The sequence below is a fragment of the Archocentrus centrarchus genome, chromosome 21, assembly GCF_007364275.1.
Source record: "Archocentrus centrarchus isolate MPI-CPG fArcCen1 chromosome 21, fArcCen1, whole genome shotgun sequence".
NCBI lineage: Eukaryota > Metazoa > Chordata > Actinopteri > Cichliformes > Cichlidae > Archocentrus > Archocentrus centrarchus.
Genome location: NC_044366.1, coordinates 21003328 through 21019943, shown reverse-complemented (window position 1 = coordinate 21019943; position 16616 = coordinate 21003328). Strand labels below are relative to the sequence as shown.

Below are 16616 nucleotides of genomic sequence, written 5' to 3'. Positions count from 1 at the left end.
CATAGGTTAGACCTGAAGAACGATTAAAGTGATGCATTGATTGTATGCATCAAATAATCATCAGGAGTGCTGCATGCTGGAGTAGGACTAACATTGTATTATTCCAGTGAAGGCTGATGTGCAAATAAAACCCTTTTAGAAACTAAATGCTACTATTTAATAATATAGAAATTCTCTTTGCATTCTGGGGGGGGGGGGGGGGGGGATAGAGCTAAGTAGCATGTTTCACCACTGTCTACTACACTGGTTATTCTGTGTAATTACAGGTACTGGTCATAAAATTAGAAAATGAAAAATTTGATTTATTTCAGTAATTCCATTCAAAATGTGAATCTTGTATATTATATTCATTCATTACAAACAGACTGATATATTTCAAATGTTTATTTCTTTGAATGTTGATGATTATAACTGACAACTAATGAAAACCCCAAATTCAGTATCTCAGAAAATTGGTCCAGATTAAACTGTACAGTTTAATCTGGACCAATTTGCCCTGATAAACTTTTCAATAGTAGAAGAAAGTGTGTGTGTGTGGCCGGGGCTCTATATCTATATATATTTTTCTCTCTCTCGCTCTTCCTCAGTAACTGTCAACTATTATTATCTGATTTCCGTTGTAAAGCGATGATCGCCATGTTCAACAGCCTTTCACTTCTGACTTGTTTCTCCCAGAAGTTGAATGTGTAAATATCCTTTAGACTTTGCCGATGGTTTGCGGATGGATGGAGCTGATTTATTTTATGGCAATTACAATTCGCCGTCGCGACGTGACAGCATGATGCGCACTGTGTTGTTCCTGACGGCAGTTCTTCACCGTACGGATGTAGATGGTATGTAGCTCGTCTTTTATAGTTGTTGCTTTTGTCGACGGCAATACAGCCTACAGAAAATGTTTTCCCCGTTTTGTGTTGCATCGTTAATCTACCCAACATCAAATAAGGAAACTTGTTTGTTTTGTTTGCTGCAATTTTAAGGGTGCAGTAGCTACGATAAACTCTGAGTATTGTATTTGTCCACTGCAGCTGCTTTCCTTCAAACATTAATTAACTTATAAAAGATGCAACCGAGCAAAGTTAACTACAGCTATCAACATAACAGGAAGTAACAACCGCTACGAACTGATGCTCAGAGCATCACTTTAGTTTGTCGCACTGTTTCAGTTTCCTGTAAAGTGCTATCTTTGTGTATCTTTGTAAAGTGGTAAGTTTGTATTTAGTTTGTGCTGTATGCGGAACAGGTGTCGTGCCAAGGTAGTTTAATGCTAATTTCAGGACATTGCAGCGTACCGCGTGGAAGGAGTAGCTTAAACTGTACACTACACATTTATCAGGCTGCTCAAGGGGACTAGGTTTAAAAAGATAACACAGATATATAAATAAATTGGAAATAGGTATATTTAATTATTGAACAACGCATCAAGTCCATTTGTTAGAGTGTGTGCTGTTAACTGAAGGTTCATCAGAAATGGTCTCAGTGGGAGGATGGATGTCAAGATGTTCTTAAGGAAGGGAAACAGTGACAAAACACTGAAGTGTGTAAATCTGACATTTTCAGTTCAAATCTCCATTAGTATGTACAGAGGAGGTCAGGAGAGGTACAACAGTGAGTGTCTTGGAGGCTCTTGGAGCTCCATTTCAGCCTGTGATGTTCAGAAGATCTTGTCAAAATTGATGGAATTATGAATGCAGAAAAGTACCATAAGATTTTGATCCTCCATCTGGAAGGTGTCTGACTGACAATAACGTAATGCTGCAGTGTGATCCCGGTGACACCAAACACACTACCAGTGCAGTAAAAGCATACCTGGATAGAAAAACACACAATGCAACACCATTGGTCATGGATTAACTGCACACTGACGGGAATGGGAATCAAGCTACTGAATTACATTGTTTTCATTCCTCTGTCAAGGAGAGGTGAAGTGCAGGTGTGTGTTCAGTGTCATTTTCCCAGGCCTGTGGAGTGTGAACACTCACGTAAGCTTGACTGGTTCACATGGAGCTAAGGAAATGAGATGGATCAACTTACATAACAGAACTCAGTGTATTTTCTTGTTATTTTTGACCATTTGGTAAACAAAATGAATTTTAAGCTTGAGGGATGAATTCAGTTAAATTTTGTTGATATCGTGCTAAATCACAACAAACAGTTGCCTCAAGGCGCTTGAAGATTGAAGTAGACGCAGACCAAAAAAAAAGAATCTATTACATTTTGGTTTGAGTCTGTACTGCTGTATACGACACAGCCATGACTTTTAATGCTTGTAATTTTGTTATTCATCCCCACAAGAGCAAAGTGTACAAGTGAACTGTATGTAAACTTTAGCCTTTAAATCTTCAGGATTGGCTTTTGCTTCTACTTTTTCAGCTGTGCTCTGACCTTTAACAGTATCTCATGCTCTTTTCAGCTCTCCGGGTGATTGGCGGAAATGCGACAGTGGTTCAAGGAGGTACCGCTATCTTACCGTGCCACGTCATTGATACCAATGATGACCTGACACAGATTACCTGGCAGAGGAGGACTAGAGGAAAACCTGACAATGACAATTTTTATACTATCATACCCAAAGATGGACCATTGTTTGTCAATGGGCATGATCATCGATTTAAATATATTGGGAATTTTAATGCCAAAAACGCCACACTCCAGTTATCCAATGTTACCCTGAAGGATGAAGGCAGCTACACGTGCATCTTCACCTTGTTTCCCAGTGGAAATCAGAAGACTGAGATTCCTCTAAAAGTATTTGGTATAAAAAACTTTTTATTTAAAATATTCTGGGTGTTTGTATGTGAGACAGTTACTTTCACCATATTACTTGCATGTTGACTTATTTGTGTGTTGTAACTCTCCCAGTGCCTCCTTCCACAAGCGTGGAGGACAATCTTCCCACTTTGGGTACAGAAGAGGTTTTATTTGCTACCTGCACGGCTGCTGGCTCGAGGCCTCCTGCAGAGGTGAGGTGGCTCACTGGTACTTTGGCAGAAAAAGTGAGGACGACGACAAACTCCACCCAGTACGACAACGGTACGACCACCACAGTCAGCTCTCTGTTTGGCGTACCTACGAGAGAGATTAACCGTCACCTGGTCCAGTGTGTCATCAGCGGTGACTCCCTGTCTACAGAAGTAACCCTGCCCTTCACCATACAGGTCTACTGTAGGTATCAGCTGCTCATGTAGTTCATGATCATGTTCTTTTGTGTCATTGTTGATTTAAGTATTTAAATTATTTAATCGAATATTAAAAAATAACTCAGACAAACACACCCAGATTAAACTCAGCTGCAAAGTGAAGCTACTGAATTGACATCAACAAAAATTGCTCTTTACTGGTTACTCATCATTATTTGGCCATGTGACAAAAATAATTTTGTAAATTAATAATAAACTACTTTTGTTTATAAAAGGCTGTACATTAAGGTTTTTTTTTACAGTACCCTGTATCAGTATTTTTAACAAAAACCCTCAAAACTTTGTGCAGACTTTCTACAACAGGTAACATTAAATGTTTAATTATGAGGTGACAAGTTTTTCCCTCTTTATTCGGGAGTTTGTTTGTTTTTTCAGTGTGGAACTGTGACATTTTCCCTGCTTTCATGACTTTGCCTCAATATTAGATTTCTGAAAGATAAAATGAGTAAAGCAAAGGTAAAAAAAAAATGAAAATAGGCTGATATAAAGGCATTCACCCATTCATATGAATAGGTGAATGTGTCCAAACATTTGGACTGGTACTGTTCACTGTATAGATACATTGTTAAAATAGTGTGCATCACTTTTTTTGTCAATAATTTTAGTTTCTTGTTGTAATGTAAGAATAAATTCAACAGTTTCTGCCTCAAAGAGCATTAGTGTGGGAATTATTCTGGACTTTTTGAGAGCAGCAACAAATAAATGATGATTATTGAGGTCAGTATACCCAGAACTTGGAGATTTCAGCTGCCTCGAATGAGCTTCATTCACCTGAGCTCAGTTGTCAATAAGACTGAAACATAACATTCATTATTAATCATTTTTCAGCAGAGTGCAGATGTTCAGGTCAGAACTGACTGTTAGCAGAGCAGCTAAGTAAACAGGGTATTGGTGGTGAAGTACGAATCAGTTATATTTGAGTGACAAAACTTATCCTGCAGAGTAATGTTGCTGATCATGTGCATCTGTTTAGCTGCTGATGGCCTACTATTTCCAGCGTCACAAGACAACATGGTACATTTGACTAAAAAAGGAGCTGCTGTTCTGTTTCTGGTGGAATTCCCCTAAAATACCAGGAAGCTTAATGTGTTTTGGGTTTTTTGTTTTTAGTTGAGTGTGATTGCAAGTGAGCCAGTGACAACTACTCGTGGGAGAAACATATCACTCCTTGAAACTAAATGTAGTTTATGGCTTTGTCTGTCATGATAGGAATTAAACACATAAAATATTATTGTTTATTTCCTCACTGCAGGATTTTTTTTTTTTTGCAGTCTCTCCCACAAACGTGAACATTAAAAAGATTTCAGAGGACTCATTTGAGTGCGTGACAGAAGCCAACCCAAATGCAGAATTTACCTGGAGCAGGTAAAGATGTTTGAATAATTGTTTGATTTCAATGCTTAAGTAACCGTGTTGAAAAAGCCCTGAGAGACAAAGAGAGACATTTAGTGCTATATACCACCTTATTAAAAGCAGTTTTATTGGTCTTTTAAGTAAATTTCAGAAAATAAACTGCAGGCTTTGAAATCAAATGTGTGAATACTTTAGGAACATAAACTGCATTATGATCAGGAGGTCAGCCAATTAAAGAAGGCAGCATTTAAACTTTAACTGATGGCTGTTTCCAGAGCTCATAGTTTAATCAATGTACCTGTGACAAATCACAAATGAAAATTTTAAATGTGTACTGAGTTTGTGAGGCTTTATTCTTTCAAAGTTCCTCAAATTTCATTGGCAGTGGGCCTGTCTGTTTTAAGTTACTGTAGCAGAGTTGGGTGTGGAGTTAACAGACCGCATGGTGTTTGCCTGATTAAAGTATTTCAGAGACCACCTCAACTGTAATTAATATACCAACAGGAGGGAACCAGCTTATTTTTAGCTCCAATGAGCTCATGCTGTGATGAGGCATCTGCCGTCTGCCCAGCCCTCCATTAATCACAACAGTCTCCTAGACTACTGGGCCGATTTTAGTAAAATATTCACAGGATTATCAACTAATGGGTCTTCACCCAAACTGATTGGATGCTGTAATAATAAAGGCATTGCCTATGTGTGTGTAAATACAAAATACAGAGAGGTTGCCAAACCATTACATTTGCTGCTCTGATCATGCACAGTATGAGGCTTTTCTACTGATAAACTGTACTTAGACAGTAAACATGTCTGTTGCTGTGAACAGGGGTTGAGGAGCAACACTTTGAATTAATGTGTAATTACATGTGATAGAAAAACCTGTCAAAAAATTGTTTTGGGACAAATTTAGCAAACCTTCAAGCCTTTTATTTTCAGACTAACAACATATTCTACACATTCATTTATGTTGCAGTTATGGGAACTGAAATTAAAGTTAAACTGAAGAAGCCTCTTGGATAACAGGGGAAAGTCTAAAAAAAAGTGAAAGAAGTCCAGTTGCTTTTTTTTTTTTCAAGTGCTTGAGTCCATCATGGCCTGGATGACTGAAAATATTTCGGCAGTTTGAGCAGCTTCACGTTTCACTGTACTGCCTCTATGAAACGGTCACTACTGCAGCTCTTATAGAAAAGGAAAATGTAAGTAGAAATCTGATTGTTTTTTCTTTTTTACTTGACTGAACAGAGTCAGCGTGATATCCGAAACTCCTTTGGCTTTACTGTTGTCTTTGCTTTTTCACTCTCAGTGCAGTTTATTCAGTCAGCCACATGTGCTGGTTTAATGCCGACACTCATGATCTAGTTTTCATTTGTTAGGCCTGTCAGCTGGTTAGTGTAGCAATAACATTACTGTCTTTGAAGAAATAGGTCAGGCGTTTGAATCCAGGCCAGGACATGCCTCCAATAAGGTTTCCCAGGCTAGACCTCCCCATGTTACACCTTGGAATATGAGCAAGAACACCACATGAGAGGCAATTGCAGAATAAGCTTTTTGACTTTGGCAGAGAAGGTTTGGCATGTTTTTCACGGGCACAGCCGGCATACTCAGCTCTGCTGCTCAACCCACAAATGCATTTTCCTTACAAATGTGGCTCCACTTAAGGGGACGTTTACTGTATATGTTGATGTCTCTTGAAGTCTGTAGTTAACACAGTAAATTCTATTTTATTAGTGATTTATGTTAGGTAATGATAACTTTACAGGTCTTTTTGCCATTTTTAAGTCCCAAGTATTTAATCCACTGCATGGCTGTCATTGTACAAACTCACTGAATAACTGTTGCATTTATATTTAGTCTTATCAATAGCATATATTTTGTATTTTATTGCATACAGACTTAGTATTTCCGTTTCAGATCTGATCAGTGCTGAAGCAGCGCCCCACAGTTTGAGAACCACTGGTATAGGTGCTGGAACGCAATCACAATAGCTGTAGTATGTTTTTATGTTGTAGAATATTTGTTTGTTAAAGCCACAAAGAGAAGGAGATCTCAAAGTCATTTGAGTCACACAAAAATGTATGGACATTTTCACCACAAAAATGTTGGGGGAAAAAAATTATATAATTTTTATTAGTCCATCCAACCATAGATTGAAAGGTAAATCGACAGCTTCGCTCTCAGGCTCACCTCTCTCTTCACCGCTATGAACCGGTGTAGCATCCGCATCACTACAGCCACAGCCCAAATCCATCTGTCAGTCTCCTAAGTGTCACAAGCTGCCAGATTCAGCAAATCTCATGTTGGCCAAATGGACTAGTTCTTATATAGCACTTTTCTACTCTGTCTGAGCACTCAAAGCGCTTATACAACACATTTACCTTTACCCCTTTCACACAAGCACTTCCATGATTAACTAAGCTAACTGTTTTAGTTATCTAACATTAACACTCCAACGCTTGCATCGGAGAGCAACTTGGGGTTAAGTATCTTGCCCAAGGATACATTGGCATGCAGCCTGGAGCAGCCAGGAATTGAACCGCCGACCTTCCGATCAGTAGGTGACCTGCTCTACCACCCACCCCAAATCAGTCACTCTTCATCACCCGCCTCCAGAGGGGCATCGTCTTCACTGCCAGCCTTCTCACTATCTCTAAGCTCCTGCTTGGCCCTCAAATGGGGCCAGCCTCAGCGGCTGGTTTGCAGTCCTGCTCCGTCATTGCCAGCTGCCATTCAAGCTTCTGGAGGGGTCCCATCTCCTCCATCAATCCCAGCCTCCGTGGTCTCCCCACCACCTTTGTCAGTGTCCCTCTCCTTGGCCACCTGACAAGCTACGTGCCAAATATAAGCTTCCTACTCGGCTTCTTCATGTTCACTATTGACCGTCCCTGAGACCTCTGGAGAAGCTCTTTCACCCTACTACCCGCTCAGGGTGAGCCCCTGAACTCCTCCTTTGCTTTGCTGGACAGACCTCCATAACTGCTGTCTCTATTACCTGGAATTTCAGGGTGTTTTTCAAGGATTCATTATTGTCATTGAAAGTCTGTCCTCAGGTCGCAGTGTTACCCTTAAATAGTATATTGAAGAAGAATAAATATAAAGTAACAATAATATATAAAGAAAAAATATATATATATATACACACACACACACACACACACACACACACACACACACACACACACACACATACATACAGTGGTATGCAAAAGTTTGGGCGCCTCTGATAATTTTCGTTTATAAATCAATGGTTGTTCAGATCAACAATTTCAGTTAAGTCTATCATATAGCAGATGAACACAGTGATATTTGAGAAGTGAAATGAAGTTTATAGGATTTACAGAAAGTGTGCAATAATTATTTAAACAAAATTAGGCAGGTGCATGAGTTTGAGGACCCTAGTTGTTTTATTGATTTGAATACCTTTAGCACTAATTATTGGAACACAAAATTTGTTTTGTAAGCTCATTGACCCTTGATCTACATACACAGGTGAAACTAATTATGAGAAAGGGTTAAGGTGGCCAATTGCAAGTGTTTCTCCTCTTTGCATCTTCTCTGAAGAGTGGCAACATGGGAGCCTCAAAACAACTCTCAAATGAGCTGAAAACAAAGATTGTTTAACATCATGGTTTAGTAGAAGGATCCAAAAAGCTCTCTCAGAGATTTCAGCTGTCAGTTTCCACTGTGAGGAACATAGTGAGGAAATGGAAGACCACAGGCACAGTTCTAGTTAAAGCCTGAAGTGGCAGGCCAAGAAAAATCTCAGCTAGGCAGAGGCAAAGGATGGTGAGAACAGCCATAGTCAACCCACAGAGCAGTTCCAAAGACCTACAACATCATCTTGCTGCAGATGGTGTCACTGTGCATTGTTCAAGTATTCAGCGCACTTTGCACAAGGAGAGGCCGTATAGGAGAGTAATGCCGAAGAAGCCTTTTCTGCACACACACCACAAACAGTTGCTTGAGGTATGCTAAAGCATATTTGGACAAGCCAGCTTCATTTTGTAATAAGGTGCTGTGGACTGATGAAACTAAAATTGAGTTATTTGGACATAACAAGGGGCGGTATGCATGGGGGAAAAAGAACACAGTATTCCAAGACAAACACTTGGTACCCACAGTAAAATTTGGTGGTGGTTCCATCATGCTGTGGGGCTGTGTGGCCAGGGCAGGTACTGGAAATCTTGTTAAAGTTGAGGGTCACATGGATTCCAGTCAATATCGAGCTGTATCCTCAGCCTCCTGCCTGAGTATAGGGGAAAAAAGTATGTTTGCTCTGTGTGTGGGATCCTTCAGGATGCAGATGGCCTGTTTCTTGCATCTGGCAGTGTAAATGTTCGTGGTGGATGAGAAGATGTCTCCAACAGTCCTCTGTGCAGCCTTCGCTACCCTTGGCAGAGCTTTCTCCTCAGTGATACAGGAGCACAGGATACTCTCCACCACACATCTGTAGAATGAGGTGCAGACTGAGCTTCTGAGTCCAGCATGAGGAAGTAGAGACACCGGTGTGCCTTCCTGACCAGACTGGAAGTGTTGTTGCCCCACGTGAGGTCGTTACTCAGGTGTACACCCAAGTTCCTGTAGCTGGGGACCACTTCCACCACAGATCCTCCAATGTGGAGGGGGTGGAGGGGGTGTCTGACCTTTCTGAAGTCCACAATCATCTCTGCACCAACCCTCCAGGTGTTCCACCTCCTGCCTGTAGCTGGACTCGTTGTTAGCAATGCATGCGACCACTGCTGTGTCATCCGCAAACTTCACAATATGACAGTTGAGCACTCATGTTGATGTTTTTGTTTGTTTTGGTTCTGATTAATTTCATGTTGAGCCTTGATCATGTTTTTCCAGATCTGGCCAGTCTCTGCTGCCGTCTGCTGTCAAAGATGAGGGTGCAAAGCTACAACTGCTGAGTCTGACCTCTGACCTAAATGGCCTCTATCAGTGCGAAGCATCTAATACATATGGAAGAAAACACACTGAGCTCTATGTGCATGTGGCACCAGGTGAGGTCAGCTTGGATTTAGCTGTGCAGTTTGTTAAAATCTTATGAATTTGTTTCTGATTTTTGGATTTGAGCTTTTGTGGATGTTGTGGTATTGTGATGTTATTCTGTCTTCTGTGGACTTCCATCAAAGGATATAAATAGAAACTTGAACATGTAAACTAAGAGCAGCGACATGGACGCTCCCTGTGGATGTTTTATAATGATGTCAAAAGAAGAGATTAGAATTTCTTGGTGAGAAGCTAGCTTAAAGAACTGGATGCTGTAATCTACAGTCTGTCAGCAAATGAATGGCTGCCTGATGCTCCACCCACTACAACTCATGATATTATTGAAGTTAATTTCACCAGTTAGGCGCTTTTCATGGTCATATCAAGTTTGTCTCATTTACTTTTGTGCCTCTGAAGTTTCCAACTGGAGGAAGTTTTTGAATGTGTTGGGTACAGATGTTGCATGTTGTTTCTATCTGAGTACTACTATATGAGTCATCAAAATGTGAAATATAGAACTAAATGCAATCAAAGTGTGAGAGAACAATATATCATCTCATTCTCATTATATCCTTCATTGTTGTGTCCCTGTAGGATCATGTTCTGCTGCTTGGGCCTTATTTGGTGTTTTGCTTTCCCTGAATGTTGTTGGGACTGCAGCATGGTACCTTTATAAATCTGGACGTTTTCAAAGGTACTTCGAACAACAACCCTGCATACACTTAACATGTAACATTATATGTAGCATAACCAGAGGTGGCAAAAGTACTGACATTCTGTACTTAAGTAGAAGTACAAGTACTTATGTTAAAAAATACTTTAGTAAAAGTCGAAGTACTGGTTCAACTTCTCTACTTAAGTAAAAGTAAAAAAGTACAGGCTCTGAAATGTACTCAAAGTAAGAAAGTAAAAGTAGTTCTTTGGAGGATGTTTCTACCTGCTATTTTTGTGTAAAACAAACCGAACCTCATTATATATTATTGTAATAATATAAAATAGTACATGAGAATACAAATGTTATTCCAATCTAAATTTTAATTCTAATGAATGCACTCAGCTTGAATCTGTTATGTAGGACACAAACTGTGAAAGGGAATTTAAACACAGCTCTGTTCTCTGTGTCCTCCATAGTAGAGGGTGACTGTGCCTCCACCTAAACACCCAGTATTTCACAGCTCTCTGAGCTGATCTCCATCCCCTACACTGACAGCATACAGGCTGTAGAAATGTTGGATTCAGTGAATGAATCTCAGCATCAGCAGATTCAAACTCATCTCTGCTGCACTGATGTAACCTGTAACTCTGACCATGAACACAAACACTGTGCTCCAGTCCAACACAGAGCTTTACTGTAAATACAGTACAACAAGCTAACCTATTTATTACACACTAAACTGCAGTATTTTCATACAATCTTTGAATAACACAAAGTCAGCATACTTCAGTTTGTTTTCCAGTCCTTACCTTTAAATCTAACCTCTCTTCTTCCTCTCCTGTCCTCTTTCTCCATCTCTGAGTGAACTTCTCTCTCTTTGCTCTCCCTGAAATACAGCAGCTCTTCTTTTAGCTAGCAGACACACTGTGTGACAAACTGCACACACTTTGTGTGTTTGCTGATATTTGTTGAGCATTTAGAAACGTTGCATTTACCTGCCACACGTTACTCCCTTCATGCTCGCTCCTCTTCAGTAGCGCTAGCTAAGCTGTTTATGTGCCGCAGCGCAACTTACGGACTCGGTCCGGCCCGCTGTGACCCCTGATTATAGCGCTATAAATGAGACATAAATTATATGGGTTTGCGTATTTAATCCCTTTGTACGAGATAAGCCCGGTGATGAAGGATACGCAGTACGATTGTCTCTTATATGTTATTATTCCTCCGTTTAGGCTCAAATCGTTTTATGTTTGAAGGCGCACTGACCGGAAATGCAAACTTCTCTCTGACGTTAAAAAGTAACGAGTCTGTTTGAAAATGTAAGAAGTAGAAAGTACAGATACTTGCGTAAAAATGTAGGGAGTAAAAGTAAAAAGTAGTCAGAAAAATAAATACTTAAGTAAAGTACAGATACCTGAAAAATCTACTTAAGTACAGTAACGAAGTATTTGTACTTCGTTACTTCCCACCTCTGAGCATAACTGATATTAAAGCCTACACACATAATGCAATGTACGGAAATATTTGCACCAGCTGATAATCTGAAAAGTACAACATCCTCTTTAAAACACAGTGAATTCAGTCTCGTATATGGAGTCACTGATGTTTATTTGTGATTTGACAATACTTGTATATAATTCAGTGTCAGCCAAGTACAGTAAACTTGATTGGTCAGTGTCTCACAGAAGCAAAATTGTGTTACTGTCCAAAAATTGTGCATACTGTGTCATTGTTTTCTATAGTTTGATGGGTTTGTGGCAGAGTGCCCCAAGAAATGAACAAGATAGTGACAGAGCAGAGCAGGAAGTACAACAGGAAGAGGTCAGTAAGAGTTAATTTGATAATTAGTTCTCATCTGTTTCCCTCACAGTTAAATATCCATCCATTTTCTTCTGCTCATCCTTTTCAGGGTTGCGGGGCAGTTAAATATGTCCCTCAAAATATGTTGGCACTAACAACTTAAGTTAATGTAGAACTCTGATATGCATTTATAAGAAAGATATATTTAAGTTTTAGTTACGTACAAAACATTTGATTAACTCAGCCCTTCTTGAAAGAACTAAGCATATCCTTTGAATTGTCTGCTCAGCAATCTTCTCTGACAGCTGTGGCAGCAAAAGATGGACATTTGGACTGAAGGCTCCACCAACAGTCAGCTGGTTAACAAACAGATGAAGAACAGATGGAAGTACTTGGTATCCATTTCCCTGCCCTTGCCTGTCACTGCGACAGCATGTAAGATGGGGCTTTAACTATCCCTTCTTTTTTTTTCATCAAGAACTATTTGAGATCTGTACTTGTGTTTTCCACCAACAGTTTTGAACTGCTTTAAAAAGCAGTTCAAAACTGTTGTATTAATGTGGTTACTGTAAATTCAGCATTTACATTTTGCCCTATATTGCTCATTATGCCTTTTGACAGGTAATAGGTTTGTTTGTGAAGGAAGACACCTGAAACACTTTATTTAAAAAAGTAAGACATTTAATATATTAAAGAATCAGAAAAATCACACATGCATGTGGGAACTCAGAGGATGAGACAGGCCTCTGTCTGTGCACTCTCTCTCCCTCTGAGCCCATGTTCCTGACTAACCATAATGTCTTTATACTGCCACTTATCTAAACATAAATAAGCTCTGGGGCCTTCGTCATTCGGTCTTGTCCAAGCTGGTTTTTCATGACCCTGATTTCTCTCATCAGCAGTGGAGTCAGCACATCTTCTCTCCTGATGTTTCAATTTAATTAGTACAGAGCAATCTTGTCCAGATTAATGACAGAACATGGTGACGTTGGTGATGCTTTAATTGTACGTTCTGTGGCCGAACCTCAAGCTAAGATGCACTGAGACAGAGAAGTTAGTCAGCACTTTCTGTCTGTTGCTCTCTGTCTAATGTATTATTTAATTGTTTATTATTTGGTTGATCTACTGCTTATAAATTAACTTGCTGGAGTTTAATTTTAAACATTTGTCCTTTTTTCATTGAGTAAAAAAAAATCCCTAACACTTTGAAAAGCACCAAAGGCTGCAGTTGGTCTGGCTGTCTGATTGAAGCTTTGGTTGATGATATGAATATGACAGTTTTTCTGTGATTGTTATTTATTCTGCCTGATAACATGAACTGTGAAGCTACAAAGGACCACAGTGCTTCTATATGAAACAGATGTATTACCAGTGCACCACATAAGCCCACACAGACAGCAGCTTTAATACATCACCGAGACAGCACAAACATTCACACCACACAATCCCCCTGAAATTTCTACTGAGCAGCCAAAGCTCAGGGTGCACACACTCACTCTGTAATCTCAGGCAGTAAGGTTCCCACATGGTACATAATACTATAATAGTACAGAACTGCCCATGTCTGTATATGAGACACAATGAAAAAAAAAAATTGCTGCTTTCTGTTTGATTTATTTAATCATTTTTGTAACTGTAAGAAAAATCATAGATCTTTATTCTGCTAATAATTTTTTTTTCATTTAACTGCTTGTAAAATAAATAAATAAATAAGCTAAAGTATTTTCCAGGAGAGTGTAGTTAGGAGGTTCAGGTTTCTCTGATCAGTCATGGAGCCAGAATAATGCCCAAAAATGACATTGAAAGATAAAACCTGAAACTGAAAAAGAAAAAGAAACCTAACATACAAACAAAATTCATTGCCTTAAATAAAGCAATTTGTTTCCACTAACTGATTTCTTTATGTTGCTGGGGTTTTTCTTTTTTGTATCCTGCAGACGCTAATATAAGCTGTACAGGTTTTTCTTTGTTGTTTCTTGTTATAAATTGTAGCTGAACTGGTTTAAAGAAAATGACTTTCAGCTAGTTTACCCAGCAAACAGTAACTTCAGGGGAAGTTTATGGACTTTGCTTTGTGCACTGGTGTGCAGTCATGTTGGAACAAGAAGGGGCCATCCCCAAACTGTTCCCACAAGGTTGGGAGAACCAAATTGTCCAAAATGTCTTGGTATGCTGAAGCATTAAGAGCATGAAGTTTGGAGGTCTGTAGTGATTGACTCTGCAGAAATTTGGTGACCTCTGTGCACCGTGATTATCTTCACTACTGTGACCTGAAATCACTTTTAAAATATAGTTTCTAAAATGATAAAAGTAATGAATATAGCTTTTAATACTATAAAAATAAATACAAGACCACACAGTACACTTAGTAAAACAAGAAATTCTAAGTCACGCAAGTGCAATACCACTGTCTTAATTTCTAATATTTTTTTGACCTGGTCCAGACCTTTAAATCCATCCAATCAACTGATTTGAAACATGGATGGGTCTAAATGAGTGTGCTGACTAACACCATTGTCCAGCTTTTATCAACTGTCATTGAGTTGTGAGATAACAGGGATATTTTAAGCACTTATTTGTGTATGGCATATAGGTGAAATAGGGCGAATAGGCAAATAGGGGAACAACTTTATATAATGTCACTGTTATGGAAATTGTTCCTATCTCTTGTGTGATAATGATACAGACTGTAACTGATAGTTCTGTCAAATACTAGCTTACTTATTTCTGCAAAGTTTATGATGCTGGTAGGTTTTGTTGAGACTGTCTGAAATTTGATAATAGTGAACTGCTCAAAATTAAGGGAACGCTCAATTATCAGTTAAACTTCAGGGATGTCAGTCTGTCCGGTTAGAAAGGACAAACCATTGGAATCTATTTCACCTGCTTTGGTACAAATAAAAGAAACAGAAACATTGGATGGGCTACACAACCCTCCATGAACTAACACCTTATCGAGGTGGAGGAGTTTGTGTGCCCTAGTGATCCCAGGAGCTGTGTTATCAGGGGAGTTTGCCTCTGGTAGGGTCTCAGGCAAATTGCTCATAGGCTCATAGGCCAGACCAAGAGGGATTCAAAAGACCTCTATGATGAAAAATGCAAAAGTGGACCAAGTTATCTTGTCCCAGATCTCAGTTACTGCAGCCCCAACCTGGAGCCATGCCCAGGGGAGGGGCTTGGAATGGCTTAACCTACAGTAAAAAAACCACATGTGCAAGCACTCCAGTGGATTCACCACCTGCTGGAGGGGTCATAGAGGTCCAGTGCAGTGTGGATCAGATGCCGGTCAAAGGTGAAGGCCTTGGTGGACCGATCCCATGTTGCTGAAATTGGTTTGTTGAGTATTCTTAAATTCTACCACTGTAGCTGGAGAGCAGTGGCCAGTCTATACAGGCACATAGAGCCCAGAAATTGTGTTGTTCCTTTGGATCACTAGTGCACTGCAAATTAATAAACTTCAATTGTTTCATCAGTAGTTTTTTCCACCAGATTTGTCATTGATTCAAATATTGGGTGGCAGATCAGAAAGTAGGTGTTCTTTGTGTGATCATGTTAGTATAATGTCGAATTTAAAGAATATATTTAATGGCATTCCATGTTTTCATATATTCAGTCCATATTCTCAGAATGTATTCATGCTGCCCGCCTGCAGAGCCTTCATTGCCCACAAGCTTTTGTATTTTAATTGTGTATTTTTGAGCAGGGTAAATTTAGCTGAATCCCTCATAATCCTTATTAGCGTTAGTTAAAAGTGTGCATTTTAACTCCAAACCTTAAATTATTTTCAGATTTATTTTTATTAAAGTCTAGTCAGCATTACTACATAAATGGTGCCTTGCCTTTCTCTCATTTACACACACACACTCACGGGACATTTGTTGTATAGACTCGTTCCATAACCTTAACCATCATAACTAAATGCATAATTCAAAATTTTAGCCCAGCCTAAACATTAATTTGGCCTTAAACCTAACAGCCAAGACATAACTTCATTCAGTTTTTTGGTGAGAAAGTGAGACCCAGTAACACATCCTTAACCTTTTATAGGAGAAGTAGCTATTTTTGGTCATTTCCACACACTTTATATGAAGCATATGGTCATTTTAATGTTCTAAAAAGTGATGTTGTAATGAATCTGTTGAAATGTACTAAAATACATCTTCCTTTCACCATATATGTCTTTTTTTGTATTTTTTATATTAAAACTTCTTTATATTAAAACCTGGACTTTTTTTTTTGTTCACTGAGGAACCAAATACAGAAACTTCACTGAACGTGATTTTTGACATGAAAATGAAATATTTTGAAAAATGTCACAAAAGTAATGAGTTCATATGTCCTCCAATAACACTGTAAGGTTGACTTTAGTGACCTATAAAGGGTTAAAATTCACATTAAACTGTGAGGCACTCCCCATGCATGTAAGTCACATTAAAAGTAATTAAAGGTTTCTGTCCTTCTGTGTTGTGTGTAACTGCTGCATATTGAGGTGGAAGCTAAACTGCACTAAAGCTGAACACCTCAGGAGCTTCCAGCCTCCCGGGACTCATGCAAAACCACTGAAGGGGCTTGAAAATGGTGCGTAACTGCATGACACCAAGAAGACGTGTGGATCTTATTTT

General features: G+C 39.2%; 2 protein-coding genes across 4 annotated transcripts in view; both read left to right on the top strand.

Moving 5' to 3' along the window:
* The first annotated feature begins 650 nt into the window (after positions 1 to 650).
* The window catches only part of LOC115800418 (nectin-2-like), a 16333-nt gene continuing 367 nt past the window's right edge, over positions 651 to 16616 (top strand). The window contains exons 1-9 of one of the 3 annotated variants that reach the window (XM_030757763.1): positions 651 to 833; positions 2411 to 2752; positions 2860 to 3162; positions 4469 to 4562; positions 9396 to 9550; positions 10134 to 10233; positions 11937 to 12015; positions 12284 to 12429; positions 16484 to 16572. In XM_030757763.1, coding sequence (XP_030613623.1) covers positions 683 to 833; positions 2411 to 2752; positions 2860 to 3162; positions 4469 to 4562; positions 9396 to 9550; positions 10134 to 10233; positions 11937 to 12015; positions 12284 to 12331 — 1272 coding nt within the window. In that variant the 5' untranslated portion in view covers positions 651 to 682 and the 3' untranslated portion in view covers positions 12332 to 12429; positions 16484 to 16572. Of the gene's footprint in view, positions 834 to 2410; positions 2753 to 2859; positions 3163 to 4468; positions 4563 to 9395; positions 9551 to 10133; positions 10234 to 11936; positions 12016 to 12283; positions 16573 to 16616 lie in introns of all 3 variants that reach the window. The other 2 variants (XM_030757762.1, XM_030757765.1) reach the window with 2 other exon arrangements.
* The window catches only part of LOC115800702 (nectin-2-like), a 15984-nt gene continuing 14521 nt past the window's right edge, over positions 15154 to 16616 (top strand). Inside the window, exon 1 of the mRNA XM_030758200.1 lies at positions 15154 to 15286. Within this exon, the coding sequence (XP_030614060.1) occupies positions 15154 to 15286 (133 nt within the window). The remainder of the gene's footprint in view (positions 15287 to 16616) is intronic.